The sequence below is a fragment of the Athene cunicularia genome (genome assembly GCF_003259725.1).
Source record: "Athene cunicularia isolate RWA chromosome 8 unlocalized genomic scaffold, athCun1 chr8_part1, whole genome shotgun sequence".
NCBI classification, from domain to species: Eukaryota; Metazoa; Chordata; class Aves; order Strigiformes; family Strigidae; genus Athene; species Athene cunicularia.
This window is the reverse complement of record NW_020799109.1, coordinates 21,619,554-21,643,953: the sequence shown is the minus strand read 5'-3', so window position 1 is coordinate 21,643,953 and position 24,400 is coordinate 21,619,554. Positions and strand designations below refer to the sequence as shown.

The 24,400-nt window shown below is 37.0% G+C and overlaps 1 protein-coding gene across 3 annotated transcripts; it reads left to right on the top strand.

The window, feature by feature from the left end:
- The first annotated feature begins 433 nt into the window (after nucleotides 1–433).
- OLFM3 (olfactomedin 3) lies at nucleotides 434–23,925 on the top strand. 3 transcript variants are annotated; one of them, XM_026854128.1, is made up of 6 exons: nucleotides 438–569; nucleotides 5,198–5,344; nucleotides 7,793–7,948; nucleotides 11,805–12,024; nucleotides 20,777–20,883; nucleotides 22,573–23,925. In XM_026854128.1, the coding sequence occupies exons 1-6, from the start codon at nucleotides 483–485 to the stop codon at nucleotides 23,248–23,250; spliced, it is 1,395 nt and encodes a 464-aa protein (XP_026709929.1). In that variant the 5' UTR covers nucleotides 438–482; the 3' UTR covers nucleotides 23,251–23,925. The 3 variants fall into 3 exon arrangements, with proteins under 3 accessions (XP_026709931.1, XP_026709929.1, XP_026709928.1); XM_026854127.1 differs by having other exon boundaries at nucleotides 438–611; XM_026854130.1 differs by lacking the exon at nucleotides 7,793–7,948 and having other exon boundaries at nucleotides 434–611.
- The last annotated feature ends 475 nt before the right edge of the window (nucleotides 23,926–24,400 follow it).

Genomic DNA, 24,400 nt, shown 5'->3' with positions numbered 1-24,400 from the left:
ATTCTCCCCCTTCCCCATCCACTTGGACTAGTATCATATTTAGAAATAAACCTCAGCATATTTCTACCAAAGCAGTGATGGGGAATGAGGGGTTATTTGTGTCTGGGTTTATCATTGGGCTCTTGCATTTCAGACAGGAACACAAACTACTCTGCAAGGACTGAACTAATTAAGTGCTAATTGAGTCTCTAGCACCTACAAAGAGGTAATTCACCCATGCCATCTCCCACTGGAAGCTGCAATGATTTTTAGCATAAAAAGGACCGTATATTTAGTGGTCAGTGTAAGATAGTCATAAGTATTTGTTAGAGCAGAAAGACAGCGGGCAAATAAGGATATGAGTGTTTTTAATGGATGACTAAATCTGGGTAGCTTGATCTCCTTTCGTGCTGTGGATGTTGTGTGCTGCAGTCACGCCTCTCACTGCCAGCCTGCACTGGGATGATAATCAGTCACTATGAAAACTCATTAGCTCCACAGCAATGAGTCCTCCACTGCTGAAGCTTGGTGCTGTTCTTAGTACCATGGCAATGATCTCTAACTGGATGTCCCAAACTCTCCCATCTCTGGTAGGACTAAATACCACCAGAATAACCACTTCAGATACTCTAGTAAGTAGCTGTGATGTGTTGCAAGCCATCTTAATGCTGAAGTAGTATTTAAGTGACAGCAAAAGCTTTAGTTTGCTGCCTCTTTGTAAATCTCTTTTTAAGCTACTGATCTTCCTGTCATCACTTAATGCATGCTTCTCTTTGGGCATCATAAAGCTGCACATTGGTGAGCATGTTGCGGTCTTACTATGAAAGGAAAGATTTTAAAATAGCATCCTTAAATATTAGAACAAATGCCTTCATCTTGAGTGTGAAATGCTAAAAATAGTAGAGCAATTTAATTTTGTTTGTCTAGACTTTTTTCCTATGTTTACTGTTCCAGAAAAATGTATTGCTTTATTAAGAAAGAAAAAAAAATCTGGCAGTGTGTTTCTTTTTGTCTGAATAATGTTACATATTAGCTATTTACTACAATATGTAAGGGGTCTGATTCTTTCTCATTTTCCTTTACTGGACTACAGTTAAGGAAATAAATAGCTGTTAGAAGCAAAATAAAATTGGTACTAAGAGGTTAGGTACCAGAATTTTAGAAAGGCTGATATAGGAATAATACAAGTGACACAAATACCACTCTGTATCTTTGATGCTCATATACAGCAGTCTCTGTTAATGAAGACCTAGAGAAAAGCTGTGATTAACTACTCATGGGAATCCTAAAACTTAAAGTAATACTTTAATTGGACATTATCCTAAATGTTTAGTGAAAGACTCTTCTCTGTATCTTTTTGTGTAACTGCAATCAGATGTTTACATAATAGTATGTTATGTAAATTTAACTATTTGTACAGTAGTTCGCTATACTCAGAACTTAGTTTTTTAGTTGTAACTGAAAATGATGGATTTACTAATCAATATTTAATTAATTGAATGTATGCATGCAGGAAAAACATTACTGCAGAAAATCACTGCATTTAGAGTTAAATATTGCTGCTTTAAAATTAGTTAAATGATGTTAAAGAATTCTGTTGTGGTTTAGAGCAGCAAGGTGAGGGGACAAGGAAAAGCTCTTTTATTTTCCTTAAATGTAACTTGTGCTCATTGAACTACAGTATATATTGCTAGTTTTTGTGACAATATGATATTACAAGTAATAAAGTTCCCTGTCACGTTTAAATCCAAGTTTAAAGTTGCAGCTGAGTAACTATGAGATGCACGCTAGTTATAACACACGTACATATATATATATGTATATATTTATACACATATATATGTGTTTATATATATTTACATGTTCAGATTTCAAGTAGTGTAAACTGTTGAGCTTCCTGTGGCTACAACAGAGCACTGCTGATACAACTACCTCTAAAGTATTATTTCAGTCATGCTATTTGCACCCATTGAGTTGGAGTTATACGTGTATTTTGTGTTTCAAGAGGGGTAGCAGGAGTGCCAGTAGAGCTGGGGAAACAATCACACAAACCTGATTATCTGAGCTTGGCAACATCTGCCAGGTAAAAAAAAAAAACAAAACCAAAAAAACAAAGAACTTCAATCACATGGGGTTCTTTCTGCATAAAACCAAGCACCACAAATTTGCTACCTTTCTCTAAACTTTAGATGTTGGCTGAGAGACTTTATCCCCCAGGTGCTTAGTAATACTGAGGTCATCGCTGACTGGTTTTTAACTGCCTTCCAGAGTTATCCACTGGCAGGTTGTCCTGTGAACAGTGCAGCACATGTATTTCTCCAGCAGTTCTCTCCTAGCACATACACAGTTCATAAATTGTGTATATTGTACCAGGAAAAAAAGAACAAAACCTCCCAATTTCCTCTTTTCAGCTGGAAGAATTGTACAAGGAGGTGGGGTCAGGGAAAGGGACTCCTCTTTGAGCTCTGTTCCAGTCCCAGGATTGAAATTGCAAGACAAACTAAAAAATACTGTTTATATTTAAGCAACCATATTAAGTATACACACTGCCATTTGCCCTGTCACTACTATCAGTGGAGATAACTAAGTTTTATCAGAATATATAAAAGTGCAAGTGAAAAAATAAATCTTTTGGAGGTAAGTGATGTGAGTCTGTAGCCCAGCAGCCTTCTAAGGCAATGGTTAGTATTGCTCTTTGTAGGGACTCTTGTTTTCCCCAAATATTCAGGAGCTAGCATAATTTATTATCATTGTTGTTCTCCACTTGTTATTTCTCTTCTTGTTTGTTTACTAAGGCCTGTCAGCAGTAAGCCTGCATTTGAAAAGTAGATTCAGTAGCTTCTGTAAGGTTTTGACGCCTTCTAGCTCTTTCCCTGCACAGCACAGCAAAAAAGGGGGGGGGGTGGTCAAAGTGTACCTACATTCACATGATTGTTTTTCTCTGTGATTACCCATCCTAATTAATGAAGGAACCCTAATGGCCCAAATACAGGGAACCACGGAATGCTGCTAAGCACTGTAGCCTAAATTATAGGAGTACTATGAGAGTGCTTATTTATGCAGAGGCAGTCAATAACCATGCAGTTGTATTTGGCCTGACAGTCTCTCACTGTGAGAAATATTTTCCCAAATAGCAGCTACTTTTTAAAATCAACCCATATGTTAGACGCCATAAGAAAATATCTGCTAAGTTAATCAATAAAGGTGTTTTTTTTCCCATAGATAAAGCCAGGAGAGACAGTCATGACATCACTAGAATATCTAAGTACCTTTGATAACACAGCCTGGATTATAATGGCTTTACTGCAGACTGTGCATGATCCTCGTATCTCATACACTCTCCACTGTGGAACAGTTACGTGAATGCAGTAAAACCAGTTGCTACCAATCTAAATGTAGCAGGTATAAAGCTCAAATATCACCATTTTTCTTAAATTTATATTAAGTATTTCTGCTCCAAGGGATTATAATCACAAACTCTAGATTCCTGAACATGTTCCTGAACTTCAGGAAAAAATCATTTTCCTTGCTCTTGTATGACAACATGGCATAAATTCTACAGAGAATCATGGAAACTACAGAGTGAACAGAGCTTACACTTTGCAAGGGTTATCAGCCTTGATAGGCTTCACTTGTTCAAGCTCACAATTTTAGTAGCTGCTCAAAAACAATTTAAATTGTATTTGCATATGTAATTTGTTTATTTTTTACTGTTCTCCATGTCTTAGACTAGATTCCCTTTGCCCTAAAAATTGCGGTGAAGAGGACACCATAGAGGCGGTATAATTTAGCACCGAAATCCGGATACACCTTTCTAGCAAACCCTAAAGCAAGTTCAGCCGTCCTCTTTTTACAGTCATCTACATTATGACACTTTGTTTTTCCTTGCAAAACAGGGGAACAATAACATTTTGATTTTTCAATTAACTCTGCAGTAGAAGAGGTCACTGCTGTCTTCAGTGACTTCTTCAGAAGAGTCATCGTTCTGAAGGGTCTGTGCTCTTTTTCTAACCTCAGTCTGCAAATATATTGTTTCTCTTTTGAGGTGAGGAACTCTGCAACTTATTCTGCATTAAGCCGCCAGTAAAGTATCAAAATCAAAGTTTGCCAGTTTAAATAATCTCTCTCTGTCCTGACACTGAGTACAATTTTATAATATAACTAGTAATTGATTCCAAATGTGTTCAGACCAAAATGACTTCAGTGGCATCCACTAGCATCTCTACTATGAAATTCAATAGTCAATACTATATTTTTAAGAAAGGATATTGCATATTAACTTTAAATTACAGTTTAAAAATAAAGTTAAAAAATTGCTTCATGTGTCCACTAGTTTTAATGCCATCACCTGAATCTTTTCATTCATCTAATTATATCACTTTCTCTCATTCTTATGGTGTGTATTTCTATACATCTTATTAACCAGATACCTAGTCTTACAAGGTATCACACAGACTTTAAATGCAGTGCAGTGTTAGCCTCCTCTGCAAGCAAATGTGATTTTTTGCTTTTCTTTCTCAGTCATGGTTACTGTAAACAAGAACTCTTGCTTACTCCCAAATTCTTCTGTCCCACTGAAGGATGTGCAGTGTCTTAGCTGCAGTGTCATGCTTCCCATAACCCCCATTCACCTAAACTAACCAGACGCTTTTCAGTACAACCCTGCAACAAGCCTCTCTTCCCTTTGGTGTACATGTGGTAGCAGTCAACAGAGAACAGTCTTCTGTATGCTACGTCTTCTAAGGGCAAACCTGCTGATCCGCATCCCAAAGTGCTGCTGAGCCAGGTCCCAATGTGGGAGTCCCATATCCTGTGCTCTCTCTTTGGGGTTTTATAGCTGTTCTCTTCCGTCTTTGTTGTTTCCATTGCTCTAAAGTAAAAGTCATTCAGGCTGAAAGGACGTTTGTTCTCTGCTGATGAAAAACTGTAACATCCCTTTACAAATTATTAAATCAACTAGCTGGTGTTCAATCACAAGCAGAAAACTGAAAACTGTTCTTATCCACGCTGGGAACAATGTGTGCTGGACACTTCTAGACAACTATTACAAATATGTGAGATACAACAAAACTGCAAAACCACCAATCTAATTAGTTAAGAGAGTAGTAAGTATTGACTAGGAGGAACCTAATTGCAAACGTATACTGTAAAAATAAAAATTTCAAACAACAAAAATATCAGTTCAGTTCCCTTTATTTTTATTATTTTATCATTACAGACTCAGATTAGCCCCAAGGAAGGGTGGCAAGTTTATAGTTCAGCCCAGGATCCTGATGGCCGTTGCATTTGCACTGTTGTTGCACCAGAGCAAAACCTATGTTCAAGAGATGCCAAAAGCAGGCAACTGAGACAACTGCTAGAGAAGGTAAGTCTTCCCAACAAATTCCTCCTTTTGATGACTGTAAACTTCCCAAGGAAATCCACTCCTTTCCCTCTAAGTTTAATACATAATGGAGTCCTGATAAGTTATCTAATAAAAATATTTCTTCAGGATAGATCCCCTACCTGTGCTCTCACCACTGATCCTTATTTGTCTATTTTCCTTATATCACACCTTTCCCAACTCAAGCCACTTACCTAGCAAACTGAAGTTGCATCTTTTCTTGTTCACTCCTCCCAAAGTTCTTTCTTCCACACAGACGGGACTGATTTTTCTATGTACAAACAGTTACAAATCCAACGTCAAACTAGCTAGTTGCTGTGGGATTTAAACTACAGCTTCTGCTTCAGTCATGAGTCTCCTGAAGGTCATTCCTTGTCTCTTATCAACAAATAAAGCGATATAGACATGACAGCATCTGTAAAGCAACATGTACAGAAGAGAAACAGTTCTAATTTTCTTTCATTTACTCTTTCCTCAAATAATACTATTTATTCATTCTCTGGTGGTGCAAATTTTCCCCAGACAACCCAATTCTTATTTCCAGTATTATCCACTACTGAATATATAGTAAAACCAATTAGTTTGAAGTATTATTTTACATCAACAATGGAAAAAATGCAGCAACTGTGAAAACACAAACTATTGTTCTGCATTCCTGTATAAGTAACCAAGGTTATAGTTATTGTATCACAGCTGGTGGTACAGAACCTGAGGCCTGAGATGGTGGTTGAACAGCAGCAGAAAGCAACATAAAATGTAGAATAAAAATACATTTTTTAGCATACAATTTTCAGTATTTTTTCTAGCAATAGAAAAATCACTCCAGTGCTAATATAGTGCTAAATCCCTGCAGATTTTCCCTTCCTAAATCTCCATGAACTTCAGAAGGGACATAGTTTCAGATTGTGACAGAGCCCATAGCATGAGATGCAGGGAGAGGACACTGATGAAGCAGCATGCAGAGGAGGAGCTACCTCTCCTCATGCTGTCTGTTTACTTAACAGAGGAAGATTTCAGTCCCCAGAGTCTTTGTTCTAGCATATTTTCCAAACACTAAAATCTTACTTTCTTTTGGGGTGGGGGCTGGAGCAGTGTTAAGATCTCAACATAGTTTTTGAGCTGCCACATAGAAGAACCTAAATCATCAGTCTCTGAATGCTATTTTCTTATGATTAGAACCGTGGTAATTATGGGTATGTAATGTCACATCATTACTTCACTAAGTCCATGCACACTCATTTAATTAGAGCCTTTGTGAATGTATCTTCTGCCAAATGGACACACTCAAAAGTTCTTCCAAGACCTGAAGGACTTCATTTGCCTGCTTTCAACAATTAGAAATCAAATAAATAGGAAATTATTTTTTTTTCATTAAAAATACTAAGAACTGCTAATGGCAACTGTGCGATAACTAATGTATACTATTTTTAAGAGTATTTCCTGAATCCATACATTCTGTAGGTCACAATATATTAGTTTCAAATGTGAATATCAGTTCAAACAGTCCATATTCTTGCAAACAACAGGAATACTGCTGGGTTTGTCTTTTATTAGGAAGCTAGAATTTATTTTTTTTTTTCTCTTGAGCCAAAGCTTCAGTGTGGTGCCTAATACATTTACAGCAGTCTACTTTTTAATGTTTTGTGAAAACAAAACACTTACTGAAATAGAATAACTGTACTTGCAAAATGTGTGACTGGCAGAAGAATTGCTTTTGTAACAGATACTTTTAAAAAATATATGTCATTTACTCTACATAACAGTTATTCTTGCCTCATTATGTTAAAAGTGTCCGCTATAGCTACAAAATCACTTGGTCTACAAAAGTTACCTGAACATTCACTACTTCTCATCTGTAAAAAAATTTGGTTTTCTAACGAGACAATTGGATTAAATTTCTAATTTTATATCTACTTACAAAATCATGAGCAAACACCTATTTGATCATGGGCACACCCCATCTTATCTCTGGATAATCTCATGAATTCCTTATACTGAATTATGATATAAATGCCTACTAGCAGTGAAAGTCATGCTCTTCATACTAACCAACATCTCCAAATCTCAGTCCTGTCCCTCATGCTATACAGCACATCCTGAAAAACAGTCAGCATCTACTACAAGTGTTCAAGTAGACTCTGCTGAACCCATTGATAATGGTGCTGAAAGGATATCTCTCTCTCTCTCTCTACCTCAAAGAACCTAGTCCATTTATGGCTTTGGGGTCTTGCTGCTGATAGTCCTATGTTATCCCCATTCCCCAATTTTTGGACTATCATGTAGTTATGGAATTTAAAACTGTACTGTGGTATAAATGACTCGCAACTAAAGCATTGACATAAGCACAGTTTATTGCCTGATGTTTAACTACCTCACCAGGAAAAAAAGTAAAGCAACAAAAAGTGCATTTAGAGTGTTCTTCTTTAACAGGTTCAGAATATGTCCCAATCTATTGAAGTTTTAAATCTACGGACTCAGAGGGATTTCCAGTATGTTTTAAAAATGGAAACACAAATGAAAGGGCTGAAGGCCAAGTTTCGGCAAATTGAAGATGATCGGAAGACATTAATGACAAAGCATTTTCAAGTAGGTTCTATTTCAACAATAACTTTGAAAGCCTGCTGGACGCAATGTACTAAGCAGCAATGCATGGACTGCTAAGATCTCAGCTTGAAATGCTCATACAAGAGCAACATCAAAAAGAAAATCATAAATAAATCTTCCTTTATGATTGTAATCTTTTGCTCTGTTCAATTTAATTGTAATAGGGAGTAACTATTAATTATTAAGTCATTAGAGAAATGTCACTATAAACAGATTCCTGTTTTTTCTGTATCAATGTGCATATCATACTGAGAAATTTGTATTCATTCAAGTTCCAGTGATAAATGGGGAGATCCAGTGGAATTAATAGCAAGCAACTAGAGAGTTCTGCACTTTTACTGTTGCCTGACATTTACTGCAGTTGAAGGGAAGAAAGCCTGTAATAAATCAGGTTATTGTCATTTTTATCCCGTACAATTAAGATCCAATTTCATGTCTGAAGGTTTGCTATTTTGAATTTGGGATAGGGAGGAGGGCAATCATTCCCAGTCACATTTGTGTGATTAAAAAAATACTTTCAAGGAATTTTAATGACAATAAAAACCACAAGCCAATCTTTGTGAGGAAGGAGGGTTGCAGAGATTACAAAATAGCATTGTGTATTCTGAAAAAGCTATCTGAAGTACTCTTAAGATATAATGCTACAGGAGCATATTTAAGTTCTTTAAATATCAAGTCTGATAAATTGATATTTCAGGACTGCGAGGCAGAAAAGTAAGATCTAGAAAATACATTCTGAGGATTACATTATGTTAACCAAATACATATTTTCAAAGTATTTATGAATATTTAAGTTCACATAAAATAGACTTAATGTTGTAAGTGGTGCTAAAGTTAGATATCTAAACAATTACATAGCTAATTTATTTTTCAGAGACACTGAATATCCAGTGGGTCTTAATAATACCAGGAATTAAGTACATTAATGATATGACTACCAAACTTTATGTCATCATTCTTAGTTTAGGTGAGAGTTTGAGCACATACTTCCACTTATTTTCAGGTAGTAAGAAATGTCTCCAACTTTTTTGCCTTCGTCATTCATTGCTAGAACTGCACCACATTTGTATAATGCCATTATCTGTTCTGTATTCTCATTATAGTTTTCCATGGGAACAAAATATCAAAATCTGAATGTCTGGTACACTATGTCAAAGGTAGCATATTTCTGCAGTACTCTAACCTTCTAAATATTCCATATTTGTATTGGCCAGTCACTTAACTTCAGTTTGACAGTTTTCCAGGAGTATAGAACAGATTTCCAGCCAATCAAGTTATAGAGTAATTTAAAAGGTCAACATGATAAAATATGCTGTTGGCTTTCTGAAATTTGATCTACTAAATTTCCAGTGCTTTATCTTTCCTGAGACAAAGAAACTCATTGTAGATATAGCATAACCCCTCATATCAGCTGGCACAAAGTGCTAGACTGTGTCTAACACCTATCCATGTTGCAATACAAATTAGTTCTTGTACCACTCATCATAGCACAAGCTAGGAGTGCCAGCAGAAACCAATAAAATTTATTTTATCATGAAAATACCAAAACCAATACCAGATATATATCATTTACTGAAATGAGATATTCTAACGCTGTGGTTCCATGTTGATGAGAACCAAAGACAACAAATTTGATCCGAATCACACTTGAGCATATGGTCATACTTAAGTCAAATCAGCATTTATCCAGCCAGGAGATACCTGATTACCACAAAAAGTTACAACAGTTTGCTCAAATGATACCTCATCTGGCATAAATCAGGAATAAGCTACCTTCACTAATTGTCTCAAACACGTTTTATCTCTCCGAGTGTTTACAAGCTTTGCATTTTTTCCATCATGGTTTACCCATGATTTTTGGCAGTTCACTGCTCCACAGAACAAAAGCCTCAGTTCATAATTTTGAAATAAAGTAACAAAAACTTAAGCCTACTCTCCTTGTCGTCAAGGAAAAAATAACTATACATTTTAACAGGCATAAAGTGGGCTCCAGTTAAGTTTTTAATAAAAACAGTCAAAAATAGTTTTAACTGTAGACAAAAGACTCTGCACTTCTTTCTGCCCATTTTAATAATACTGCTTGGAAGAATTAATAATAATTGGAAGACCCCTTGAGAATAGAACCAATCGAACTCCCAATACTCACAAATTCCTTTATAATGACATATCTGCATATAACTTAAAATGAAGTTTTTGAGCTATTAAGATGGCCTGTGTGCAAAATATACTTCCTAACAACACATATAAGTCTTTATTTTGAGTAAAAAATCCAATATGAAAGCAATTGTTAAAACAATATGGATATACTAGCTAGGTGATGAAGAGATACTGCAGAACTCTCAAGCTGTCTTAGAACATGTTTGAGAGGCAAAAATAAAGAGGTAGATCTTCAAGCAGCTCAAGTGCTGACCGTACCTATCAGCTTCTTCCACATCTCCTTAGCAAAAATGCATTTGGCATCATCATATTTTGGAAGTGTTCTACCCTGTTTATTGCATCCTCTAATACGGGTGATGCAACAAACTGTACGTGCTGTCTTCACACAGCTGCGCTAACCTCCAACCACATTTGCTTCTGCACCTCTTTCTTGTGCTTGGGCTTCCATTTAGTTCTCTTTTGCTTTCCCTTTTACCCTGCTGACTACTCCAGCTATTCTTCAGGACTTGATTTTTTAGCCCCTTCAAGCCTCTCCCTGTGCATCCTCATCTGTTCCCAACCTCTATTACCACCTAATGCTGGTACCTAACAAATCTTCATTTCCATTCTTTGCCTTGTTTTGTCCAGGCTTGCATCTGCTCGTGTCTCTCTGGCATTTGCTCGTGAAAGTCTTGCTGTTTCCTCAAATTACAAAAAGATATGCAAATCTCTGTATACAGATGATACCTCAGGGACAATCCCGTATGCTTTTCAATAAAGCAAAACCTTTTGACTGCAAGGATTCTTTGAGGTTTTCTACAGAATAATAACTGAAAAAAAAACAACCTCAAACAATTAGTTTAAATTTAATAAAGCCCCTATGGTTAGTGTATTTAAAAGAATAATTAAGAAATGAAAGATGAGCAGCCAATATAGGTTACAAACTGAGACAAATTCTCAAAGTATGAGACTCAGCAAAAGTCTGAGAAAGGGACAATCTGAGATTCCAAAGTGGAGCCTTATTTTATTTAATCAGTGTTTAAGAATAGGATTGGCAACACAACAACAAGAGCACACAGCAAAAAAACAATTTGTGATAATCCAGAAGAGAGATCAGTGAAGAAGTTTAAAGGCACTTACTGATGCAGCAGGATGAGAAATATAAAGTGCAGTTAAGAACCATGGATTTTTTACTTCAGAAGAAAGAGGTATATATCACAGTGGCTGGAACAGAACTAAACTCTGTTCAACAGCTACTGAGAAAAAATGAAATCAGTATTTCTAAGGAGTGACATAGAAATTAACGGCTCACCAACTATTACAGTACCGTAAAACAGGCATGACCTTTAACATCACTGTGTTCAGGCCAAATCACCTCCTCTCAAGAAAGACACACTTAGTGGGGATTTATATCCTCTGGATGGAAAGTCAGACCTTCAACAGAATTTGGTTCAGATCACTTGAAGGTAATTGTGTACTTCCAGTAGAAAAACTATTCTTTCATGCATTTTATCTATTGCTTACTACCCTTAAGTCTAAGGTTTCCAAGACTTTCACAATATACTAATAATAGATCTGTAACTAAAATCAATAATAATTTTTAAGTCATTTTAATAATCAGGCGTAAATACTACATTAAAGGGAATTAGGGGATTTGAACTCTGTTAAACTGCTCTAACTCACATTTGATTGCCTTTATCAGGAGTTGAAAGAAAAGATGGATGAGCTCCTGCCACTGATCCCAGTTCTGGAACAATACAAAACCGATGCCAAATTAATCACCCAGTTCAAGGAGGAAATTAGGAATCTGTCTACTGTCCTCACTGGGATTCAGGAAGAAATTGGTGCTTATGACTATGAGGAACTACACCAGCGTGTACTTAGCTTAGAAACCAGGCTTCGAGACTGCATGAAAAAGCTCAGTAAGTTAACAATTTCATGGCAAATTTGGTCCCTCACATGTATATTTTTAGTTGCATCCCTATAGAAAGATGAAGTTTTATTTTTTCTTGTTTGATGAAAGACTGCATTATATTCTGATCTGTGCTACTCTAATAAAAGTCAAGAGTAATTCAACCTAAGTTCAGTTATATCATTTTAATTTTGCACCATTATGTCTTATATAATGATCTGCCCTACTGTATACAGAATGAATTAAGGTGGAAAATTATAACAGACAACAACGTTATAATCTAAGAGAATTGCAACTGGCTGGAGAGCTACAAATATTCTTTAAAAGAAGCTGAGACAGGCATTTCTATTTGGGTCATCTTTGGAACGTCAGTGTGAAAAAAAATTCAGTGGGAAGTAGACTACGCTCAGTTTTGAGACATCCACATCACAACCCTGTCATCTTGCTATGACATCTGAGAGGCCACTCTGACTGTACAATCTTTAGACCTGTAATATTCATGTTGAGGGATGTGTTACTCTCAATTTGCAATACGACATAATTGAGCATTACCCTAATTTAAGTGAACAAAGCATGATTTTCCTAGGAAGCACAGCAACAGTCATTATGAGCACTGCACTACATTTACATCAGGCAGCCTCCATCTTGGTTGCTCACATGCTGGCTTTAGTTAGAAAAATCAAATGTTGAGCATCTCTGAAAATCAGTGCTAGTTCAGTATCAGATACCAAAACTAAAAGTCTAAAGTATCATTATCAAGTGTCATTCTTAACTTCCATTACCCAAAGAGGGATAATTAGTACCTACCTGCTTTACAATCACAATGCAGCATCCCCCCTCTGCAGCCTACGCATGCATTGTGAAGACTCCTGAATGGATCACTATTGCAATCTGGATTACTACACCAAACAATCCGGCCCCTCTGTGAGACGTAAATTACATTTAAGTTACCACTGAACATGAATAAACTAGAAACTCCAAGTTTCACTCCCGTGATCGGTATCTCAGTTATCAAGTGTGAGATGTTTACTTTTAAATGCTACACATGACATGAAGTATGTTATTAACTTGATAAGCAGTGCCTCTTTATTTTTGTGAGGCAATGAAATGAGAAAAATCTAGGTTAGTTTAGCCTCTTAAATTATTTATTTTCCATTTCTTTATTTTACACTAGAAATAGCACAGTGATGATGGGCTAAAATACATGAAAGACTTCTTCAAACAGAAATTTCTTATGATCCTATTTTCCCCTCAGTACACACACATAATAGCACGTTACTGCATTGACAGGAGGCAGGCAGGAGAAAATGGCTGCATTACAATACCACAGCAAGCAAGAAAATTCATATAAATAGATAGTATTTTCTGATAGTGAGTGTGCCAATAAGTTTATTAGACACCAGAAGATCATCAACTTATCTTTAATGAGTATCTTGTTTTTCTTTGCTTTTACAGCATATTTTTGAAACATTGATTAGTGAAGTGACTACTGTGTAAGATACATTTTATACATCAGAATGACTGTGTGTATTCAGAGGGTTTATTTCCCTATTTTTTACCCACGTTTTCCCTCTTGTCTATCCTGAATTCTTGCAAGACGTTTTATTTTTCTTGATTTACTAATGTAAAAAACCCTTATTCAAGTTTTCTCATTAAAGAGAAAAGTTTTGTATGAAATAGATTATTAAGCACATCCGTTATTAAAAGGGGGTTGGCCTTCTCAAGCTCTAACACAGATTTATTCATCGTTATTGGTATTACTCACTGTTTTTACATGATTAATTGACTTTTATGCTTACCTACTAATGGACTACCTGTTTTTCTGGCCTACCCCTGTGTGCCTTTTAAAGTAAAAACAGCTTCAGTTAGGCTTACTGTGAGTAACACCTGAAAGCTGGTACCGTGTCTTCAGATCAGCAATGCCTACACCTTCTCCCCAGCCACATTCACCACGCTGGAGATGATCCAGCTGTGACTGTCCATGCCAATCTGAAAGCCAGAAGCCTATGGCAGCAGAAGGCAGACTGGCCCTAATGTGCCACAGAATCTGGCTTGAATCTTCACAGATTTTGTTCCATTTCACAATATAATTATCTAACCAGCATGTGTAATAGCTTTTTTCCATTCTTCTCCCTAGCAGGTGTTTTTCAGCAGTATAATGCATTATTTATATTGTCCTGGCCACTTAAAAGGGATCTTCCATCTGCACTGGCAACACTTTCAACACTCATTAACATACAGTAAGCAGTTGTCTTACTTTCTCCACGGTTTAATGATTACCACAGCAATTGTGATAACTGAGACTTGCTCCTTCTCTTTGAAATAAGAAAAAAATCAGGCTGAAGATGCTGAGAAATTTGTCCACAGAACTTTAAAATAGTGCATGCAATTAAACATGTAGGAACAAAGTGCGTATGATTGCACACACCACAAATTCACATACACTTATGCACATATGGGTCCTTTGCTGGCGATCATGTACGGCATGTGCATTTATAAGAGAATGCAGGTTGAACAGTATGCTTAGAACCCTCCTATTCTTGTCATAATGTGTTTATGAAATTTGAAAAAAATTATATGGGTAGCATTCATAGAAGCCAATACTCTGTCAAATGTTGCTTATGAAGTACGAAGAAATAGAGTAGATACACATGGGATTCACTTACATTACAGCTACATCCAATTATAATGTAGAATCTAAATATTTTAAAGTAACATTTTTGGTTAGAAATTCAAAAGCAAAATCTTCTATGTATCCAAAAAAATGCTATTACATCAGTGGCAGAAGAGGTATTAGTGCAGGCATAAGATTACTTTATTGATTACAGGGATACTTGTACTTCCAAAGCATCCTTCCCTTTGAGATTTTAAGATCTTTACAAATCTCATTTAGTACAAAACTGTGCAATAGATACACATATTGTTATCCCCGTTTTGTAGATGAAGAAACAAGCAGCCCAGGAGGATAAATTACTTTCCCAAAGATTACACAGCAAGTCATTGCACACATGGAGAAGAATCCAGAGGCTTCCTCTCAGCAAGCTCTAATTGCTGTAGTGCTTCCTGGATTTGTATTATGCAGCACAGCAGATATACACCCATTAAGTAAGGACTAATTCTTCATTCCCTCACATTACAATGTTACAACAAATTTGACCATAAGCAGAAAAGTGCAAGTAGTAAAACACCTGGAAGTCATTTGTGTAACTGCTGAAAAAAAACACTCACTTTATTTTCCCCTATTTATTACCTACAATAAATAGAATAATGATGCTAATGAACACTTCAAGAGAATGTTTTGATTTTATTTCCCTCGCAAATCCTTCTATAAATCATACACTAACTTGCTATATATAGCAGCTACCAATATTCGTCTGCATCACAGAGACTGGGACTATCAATAACCTGTTCCTAGCTATCTTCAAAAGAGCTCCCATCCAATTGGTCTGTCACAGCCTTCTCTCCTGGTATTTGCTCACTCTGGAGCAGCTTTCCAGATGCGTTCTGCCCCATAGACTTTCCCAGCCTACAGGGGTACTACATCTACTTTCTTTTTTAATGGTCGCTTTACTTCATGGTCAGCTTCTTTCTTAATATAAATAAATACAGGAAACCACAGACTCACTGGAGTCCACAGCACAAAACTGTTACAAGAGATGAATCAAGCCATAAAGACCCAGATTCTGCATGATGCGATATTCCTTGTACAGTTCAATTGAGGATGGATAAACAGAGGTTTGATTTTCCAGTTACTAGAATCAGTTATGGTTGGGATTTTCTAATGTAGGCAGCCTGCATATTTCAAAATAAAGAGACTGAGTGCTTCTAAAAATCCCAATCTTTTTTTCTGTGTAACCCCATATGAACCTCTTAGTGGTGTAAAAAATGCCTAGAAATATCACTTTTTCTCTTTTTTTCTTAGTGTTCTTGAACTTCCTGACATTTGCTAGTATGGGGATATTTTTCACCTACCTTCTCACTAGCATCTGTTCCTTCTCCCATCAGGGAATTAAAGAGCAGAGTTTTACTATATATCAAAACTTTTCAACCTTTCCCACCATCACAAGAGTTATTTCCATAGCCTCATATGTCCCCTTTCTGTCAGTAAAAAAAAAGAAGAAAAGGAAAATAAATGGAGTTGTTGGCCATGTTAATAAAAATGCACAGGCCAATTTTAATTCTCAGCCCCCTCACTGCTATGGAAAATTCATAGCCCGGAAGTGTTTCCTATTTCAACATGACATCTGTCTATCTTCTATTTCTCTACATACAAAATGAGCTAAAGAAAAGTCTCAACTGGAAACTAAGTGGAATTTTTTTAATTTCAGACTCCCAGACTTGCCACGCCACAACAGTGTTAATGATCCTGCCTTTCAGTATATTAGTATCACAGTTCCCTAGCAAGAAATCGCAGCATGCAAGATCAATTTTAATATAGCCACACAAACAATGATAAGGTTTATTCTGCAGCTAAGACTATAGGCTGGGATTAGATCAACACATTTTACACTTAAGCAGACAAGAAGCTGCTTCCAATTCTGGTGGAGGAGTGAAGAAAATTTTTTGCACTGAATGCAAAGTTGGAAGTGCTTACAACCACACAGAAAGCTCGCCTTGCTTTGTCAGTGAACTGCTAAATGTCATTTTGAGCTTTACTCTTTCAAGAGTTACTCATTTAACTTCTGCATCAAATGCAGGATCAGGCTTGAGGAAGTTATAGGGGAATTTATAAATTTAACTTTATAAAGTCAGTATTGTTAATTATTTCAGTGTTAAACAGATTGATAAACTGCACATTGTAGTAACATCATCAAAATGGTGTGATATTCATCTGGAATAAATTATGTAATTTTACTAGTAAGTCAATATATACTTCAGCACAGACAGCACACTTGCTCCTTTATAATGAACAAAACATAAATGATCCCAATTCTGCCAATTTTTATAGGTCTGCTGTAATGTATGGTACACACATTTGAAGGCAGGTCTCCAACAGACAGAACTGGACAAAACAATACCCTTATCTTGAAGAAGGAGGAATTACTTTTACTGTTTTCTTAATTGCATTCACTTGATTCTTTTAACTTCTGAACACATATTGGAAGCAATACTGCATTAGAGGGCTCTCTGAAGGTTTGACAGAAGGTTTGTGATCTGAATTTGAGGGATTTCCATGAGGAGGGGAGGACAATTTGGCCACAATTACTTTTTCCTAGTCTCACATTTCACTGCATCATCAGTCAGCAACAGGTTCAGTTAACAAGCCAGTTGATTTGTGGAATACTTGGGACAATTTATTTCTATGAAAGTTACTTGTGCAACAGTTCAGAACAGCATGAACTGATTTATCAAGTTGACCATTTGGCCAAGACTTGCTTTGGGTCCTTGTCCTGTTCTTTCAAGCAGTTCTTTCTCAACTATGAGGACTTACTGATAAGGGGTTCCAGTCCACATGTGTCTGGAAGCAAATGTTTGAGGTTTGGCTGCTCAAAAGAAAAGAGAGATGACAACCATGTACTTGGCCATGAACATTTTTCAAATTAACAGAAGAGTGAGATTCTGAGACAATCTGCGGTTGGGGTAAGGGTAGGCAAGGGCAAACAGTATTTCCCCATTTTTAAAATCATATTAATAATTTTATAAAAAGGCTGTCTGCAATAGCAGGGTACTAGACTTATGTGACTAGAATTTTGGAGGAGTCTTCATGTATTAAGCTCCTGTGCCTAAGGCTCTCCCAACTATAAGGAGGCTGTGATGACAAGACAGAGGTGGTCCCTGACAGCTCTGCTGCTTCCTTCTGACTGCCCACACTGTCAGCAAGTAGCCCAACAGACCTCAGGTACTGCTGAGGTTCACAGAGAAACCTGCTGATAGGATATGAATTATCACTGCAGTGGGAATGGCTTGCCATATGTGGAAAAACTACTTGTAGTATTACTGCTCAGTTTTAAATCCCAGTTCCATCAAATTGTATCACAAATAGGCAGATTTATGGGTCTCTGTTTAATGAACAAGGACAAAAAAAGATGGGATATACTATAGGGCAGGAGGAAAAAAAATCCTCATGCCTCTTGCAAGATGCTCTGTTTTGTTATGCTGAAAAGAGAAGCTTTGTCACTTTTCCAGTCAGCTGCCCCTCAGCTATATAGCAACTCTCCTAACAAGTCTTCTTTTCTTAATCACTACATGCTATCTGGGAATAAAAATCTGATCAGATAAATACACCCTGTCTCATCATTTAGTGGCTGAAGTTCAATGTCATCTCTTTTTTCACATTGTATCTCAATACATTTTGAAATATTCTCTAAAAGCATCTGACTCCTGTCATGGGAAAGTGGCTCAGTTCATATAGTTTAAACCAAAACAAGACTGAAGAGGTTTATTAATTATTAACAACATGTAATTAACTGGCAATCAGTGAATTATACATTTGGGATCATTACAAGTAATACAACAGATGAACGACAGTACTAGATACTTAAGAAACATTCATCAGCCTACAAATTTCTGAACACCTGTCTCTAACTAGAATCAAAAAGCTCCAGTCACACACAGCACACCACGCGCACAAACAGCCATGGAGTTAGTGCACACACTCCACCAACAGCTGGCATGGACTACAAGCACACTCCCTGCTTTTACACCTCTTCTGCTGGAGATGTCGGGCCTCGAGCTTGATGCGTGCCCATGCTGCTCCCCACAATCCGCTACCACACACGCCACTGAGACAGCCCATGAGTTCACACGTACCTGCCCTGGCTGTGAGACCCAGCCCGCTGCCCCACACTCTGACTCCACTGCCTGAGCGCTGCCTGCTCAGGGTACCTGTGGCGCTGTGCACGCTCCCATGCCTGCCCCAACACCCAGCCGTGTGCAGAAGGTGGGTTCTGTGAGCACCCCCACATCTCTGCTGTGGGTTCTTCTTTAAGTTTTGTCCATTCAGAAGTGAAATTTCACAGCTTATTTTTGATTCCACGTTTAGCTTCCCGGATATTTTTTTAAATAGAAAAAACAAGTGTTTCAGAATTCCAAATTCTTTGCTTGCTTACATTTTCCTACTAATTTCTATACTGTGTTTTAAATGCACCAATTAGTATACCTTTTAACTCATACATTCACTGTATTTTAATTCTAAAACTCCAAATTAAAGACTACAAATTCAGGAGTAATTATTTTTTTCCTGATTTTGTTTTACTCATTATTGGGTTTCTGATAATTTTATTCAAAATTAAACCCCTCTGAAGGTTTGAGTTTACCTTGTGCCCATTTCTGAGACTATTTACTAACATACCACCTAAAAATAAAAGCCTTCACCTTGATGGGATATAGTCCTCTAATTTCCAAGCTAATAGCAGTTCATTGCTGTAGAACACAATACTAGCAGCCTATCTACAAGAAATTCCAAAATAAAAATCTATGTACTATGATAATCAACTGTAGAAAACCTATAATATCCTTTAAAATGGGAAATTCCAAAATATCTTCAAAACATTGTAAGATACATAGATTGAGATATGTAAATAGTAATGTCTATGAATTCACCCAGAAAACAGACAGAGCCTACCCTGCTCACTGAGGTCTCAGCATGTACACAATTATCTTCAGTTTCATTACACTTCCCTGGCTGTGAACAAAATCCCCGTGAGCAGCCTCTGACTTGTCACCACAACATTAACCCCCTTCTAATTGACTGAAATAAGTTTGCACAATACATTCCTTGCCAGTTACATAAAGCAGAAAATCCAGGCTTGATGTGACCTTCTCTTTTGGACTGACTAAATAAACGCTCAACACCAGATGCAGTTTGTTTTCCACATTTCCTAGATAGATAGGGCTATACAACACAGCATAATCATGTATCATGGAGAATCACTTATTTTTAAATTTAAAAAATTAATTAAATATGTTAGTTCCTTTTACATTTTTCTGGAAAATATTTTCTTCAAAAATATGCTACTTCACCTGTTAACCTACAAACCTTTGTGAGATAGTAAGCCTCTTGGTAAACATATGAATTCCGCCAGGGGCTTGTTGCTAATAGGTATGTTATTAATGTCCCCTAAAATATAGATTTTTGAATTGTTAGGAAGGTTAGCACCCAAGATCGTATCGACTCTCATCATTTCCTCCCAGACAGTCTAATATGAGACAGCCTAATGGATTAGAAGCCAACTGATACAGCCAAGGTTGCTGAATAATTCTTATATTCTCTCTCTTAACTTCAGACAGGCCCCTAGTGCTGGAACGGCTACATGTGTGTAACCAGAGGGCAGTCAGACACAGGCATTTGTTTACAGCTATACATTTTGTGTACAAGCTCATTTTTTCCTGTCTGCTTTAACCTCTTTGTTACCCTGGTCAATGGAAAACTGAAACATCCATCAATCCTAGCATGGCACTGAACTTTCTGAAGGCAAAAGTGAGGGGGATTATGTCTTCCTTTCATTTATTATTAAATGTTACCCAGTTCATCTCAGATGATATTTTACTAGGTTGTATTTTTCTATATGCCCAGAAAATGTAACTGTGCTTTAAATATATAAAAACAAAAATATACAGAAATTTTTATTTGTATATTTTTACATACTTATATTACTGATTGATGTGGAAAAGGTCATATGGTGAAGATGAAAATCCATCTTCATAAGCCTGAATCCCCTCAAGCTACTATTTAGTTTAGAACAATTGGTCTTGTACTCTGACTGATGTCAAAGAGACTTGTGTAATTATTTGCATTAATGCGTTTGTTTTTCTAATTTCAGCATGTGGCAAATTGATGAAAATTACAGGCCCCATTACAGTCAAGATATCCGGAACCCGATTTGGAGCCTGGATGACAGATCCATTAGCGTCAGAGAAAAATAACCGAGTATGTTAAGGCACTGAATACTTTGTGCCCTTCTGGAGTTTTACTTGGTTTATTTTAATCTTCAAAAAGATATTTTCCCCCTAGTAGGTTACACTTGCAAGCATGTTTTTTCTACTTCCATCATTTTCACTGTTATACATCTTCAGAGATAAAGCAACAGTGCTGGTTCAAAAATATCCAAAGACAGAAGTTACTTAAGTACCTTTGTGCCATTTCCTTCAACTGTTTCAGCGATGACATACACCTGTCTGAACCGACTACACAATATTTTTTTTCCTACCATATTTAATTGAGCTTGGATCTTTAAGAACCCAAGTAATAAAACATAAACATCAACACTTTTACCCAAGAGCATAACCCATAATGCAGCACAGTAAAAATTTGCAGGATTAGGCCCCATAGAAGCTGTATTCAGACCCTTTGCCTCCTCAGATCCAAGTTACATTATTATCCTGCAGTAGGATCTCAAATTGGCCACAGCTTTGAGGAGGTGCTCTCTCCATCAAAGGGCTTTTGAAGTCAAAACACTATGTTTCATTTGTGTGAGATCCACAAGGTTAATTAAAAAAAAAAAAAAAAAAAAGACAATAGATAAGACAACATACAAATGGTAAACTAAAGATTTGTATGCAGCTCTCCCATGCCTTCTATGTCCATGCAGGTTTACTACTGACCCTGGGAATCCTGATTATCTTCAGGAGAGCAGCAAGGTCTGCTCAGCCCCATCTTGTCCTGAGGAAGTTTCTTCAGCCACCTCAGAGCACCAGTGGCTGCTCCATACCATCCCCATGAGCCCTTGTCTCCACCAGCACTTGCCCTGTGCCCTCTCCCCACACACCCTGCAGCCCCCTCCCCAGCCAGAGTCCACATTCCCCCTCTGCCACCCTCTTAAGGCAACACAAATACCTATGTGCCAGCAAAACAAACCGTATCCCTCACAGCATCTTGACTAGTAGGAAGATGAGGAGCTGAACTGGCATTTATACAGATAATTTGTTACTGCCAGTTTTGAAATAGGCACAGAAAATATCTCCAGAAATTATTCTGTTCTTTTATTAGTCAGGATTTGATTTATCCTCTGACAAACTAAAAGGAGAAAAGGCAAAATGCATGAAAGAAAAATGGGTAAGTTGGCATACAGAACATAAAAAAAAAAAGTATTTTGTTTTATTTTGGCTTAAGGAAAAAAAAATGGTTCCTAAGCTTTACTGGTTTCATTGCTATTGTATTTGGTTTCTTTACCAAGATTACACTATTTTTCACTGATTAGAGGTTCAGCTAAAAAAATTCAACCAAATTTATTCCTAAGCATATTCCAAGTTTAGATCACATGCCATTTCTCATCTCTCTCTTTGATTATTAGTCTCTGAGAATATATTTAAGCAAGCCCCATATATCAGAGACCCAAACACTGAATGATCCAAAATTAAATTTTTCTGAAAATGCAGACACTGTAGTTAGCAACAGTCACCTTGAGAGTTCACCTGTGTTGGTAAATTTTGATTCAGAAATTTAAGAGTTCCTCATGCTTTTGTAACAGGAATGTGGACAATATTGTATTTTGATGGACTGCTGCATACCTAAAAATTTTTTCTTCTTCTTCTGCAGTGCATCCATCATGCCATATCATGATCATGTACCACAGATTGTGTTCCAGGTGTTTACTCCCAATCTTTGTTTTCTTTCCAGGTCTGGTACATGGATAGTTACACTAACAATAAAATTGTCCGTGAATATAAATCAATTGCAGACTTTGTCAGTGGGGCCGAATCAAGGACATACAACCTTCCATTCAAATGGGCAGGAACCAACCACGTTGTCTACAATGGCTCCCTCTATTTCAACAAGTATCAGAGCAACATCATCATCAAATACAGCTTTGACACTGGGCGGGTGCTTGCACAGCGTAGCCTTGAGTATGCTGGCTTTCACAATGTCTACCCTTACACCTGGGGTGGCTTTTCTGATATTGACCTGATGGCAGATGAAATTGGGCTATGGGCTGTGTATGCCACCAACCAGAATGCAGGCAACATTGTCATCAGCCAGCTAAACCAGGATACACTGGAGGTGCTGAAGAGCTGGAGCACAGGCTACCCAAAGAGAAGTGCTGGAGAATCCTTCATGATCTGTGGCACTTTGTATGTTACTAACTCTCACTTAACAGGAGCCAAGGTCTACTATTCTTATTCCACAAAAACTTCCACTTATGAGTATACAGACATTCCTTTCCATAATCAGTATTTTCACATATCCATGCTTGACTACAATGCAAGAGATAGAGCTCTCTATGCCTGGAATAACGGACATCAAGTCCTGTTTAACGTTACCCTTTTCCATGTCATTAAAACTGAAGATGACACATAATTTTCTTTCCATTCCCTTTCCTTCACCTCCTTCCCTCAAATCAGTGTCATTTGTGATAAACTCTTAAAAGCATCCATCTCTCTCAATTCCTTTTAATTTACATTTCTTTTTTCATTAAGGAAAAGCAACATTTTCTACCATATAATGCATTTCAAATATGGCTGAGCCTGTCAAAAATGACCTGTTGGAAATAAAAGCATCTTAACTCATGATTATACAAGGTCTGTCAGGACCTTGTCTTGAAAAGCACTAAAGAGGATTAAGTGGCTAAAGACAGTTTTTAGAAGATTATGATCTGCCTTATTTTAGAGTCAGAGACTAATGGTGGCTTAAATGCATGAATGTCTTTTTTTACCTCATTTTTATTTTTAATCTATTGCTCAACTTCAGGAAACATATTGGTAGTTTCAGACATGTATTGCACATTGTATTTTTTATTTATTCCAAAAGAAAGATTTAGGAATTTAATTTACTGGGACATGGAGTATGATTCATTTTGCTATCACCCAATTTCAGATGTGGTGCTGTACAGTATGTTTTTAAATATCTTGCAAACATTTTATCAACAGTATGTATTTCTACCATTGTAACCACCATTGTGCAATTGTATCTCTTCACTTATGTGAAAGTAAACTAAGTACTATTTTTTATAAAATATATTGAAGCTTAATTGCAGTTCTGGCTATGGGTCAATTGAAAGTGGTAAAAATCTGAGAAAAGGTGGTTATTTCTGAGAAAAAAGTATCTTCTCAGGTGCATGTTCTTTATTCTCAGCTTTGCTTGGTAGACCCCTTCTTATTCAACATTGGTGCTTACTAGCAAATCTGCAACTTTGAAGCCTCATACTAGTCCCAGCTTTACAATCGTTTGCCCTGCCCAGTTTTTATCTCATGCTGCTGGCTTCTCTCGCTTCAGTCTCTTTTTCTCCTACTCTTTTTCTTTCCACCATTTTATTTCCTTTGTTTATGCTCACTCCCTGATCGGGGCTTTACAAGGGAGAATCTGAAAGCAGCAGCTGCCTGTTCTTCCAGCCCGAGTGTATGCGTGCATCACATATTTGCACTGTTCTGGGGAAGTGAAGAGCAATGTTAGAAGTCAAGTTGCTTTCCTTAATTTGCCTTTCTTCTTACTCATAGTAGAAGAACATTTA

Excerpts from the sequence above, each read along its gene's own strand:
- OLFM3 (XM_026854127.1), top strand. The coding sequence starts at position 483 with ATGAGTCCTCCACTGCTGAAGCTTGGTGCTGTTCTTAGTACCATGGCA. Across the intron at positions 612-5,197 it reads TAACCACTTCAGATACTCTA|ACTCAGATTAGCCCCAAGGA; the intron begins GTAAGTAGCTGT and ends TTATCATTACAG. Across the intron at positions 5,345-7,792 it reads TGAGACAACTGCTAGAGAAG|GTTCAGAATATGTCCCAATC; the intron begins GTAAGTCTTCCC and ends CTTCTTTAACAG.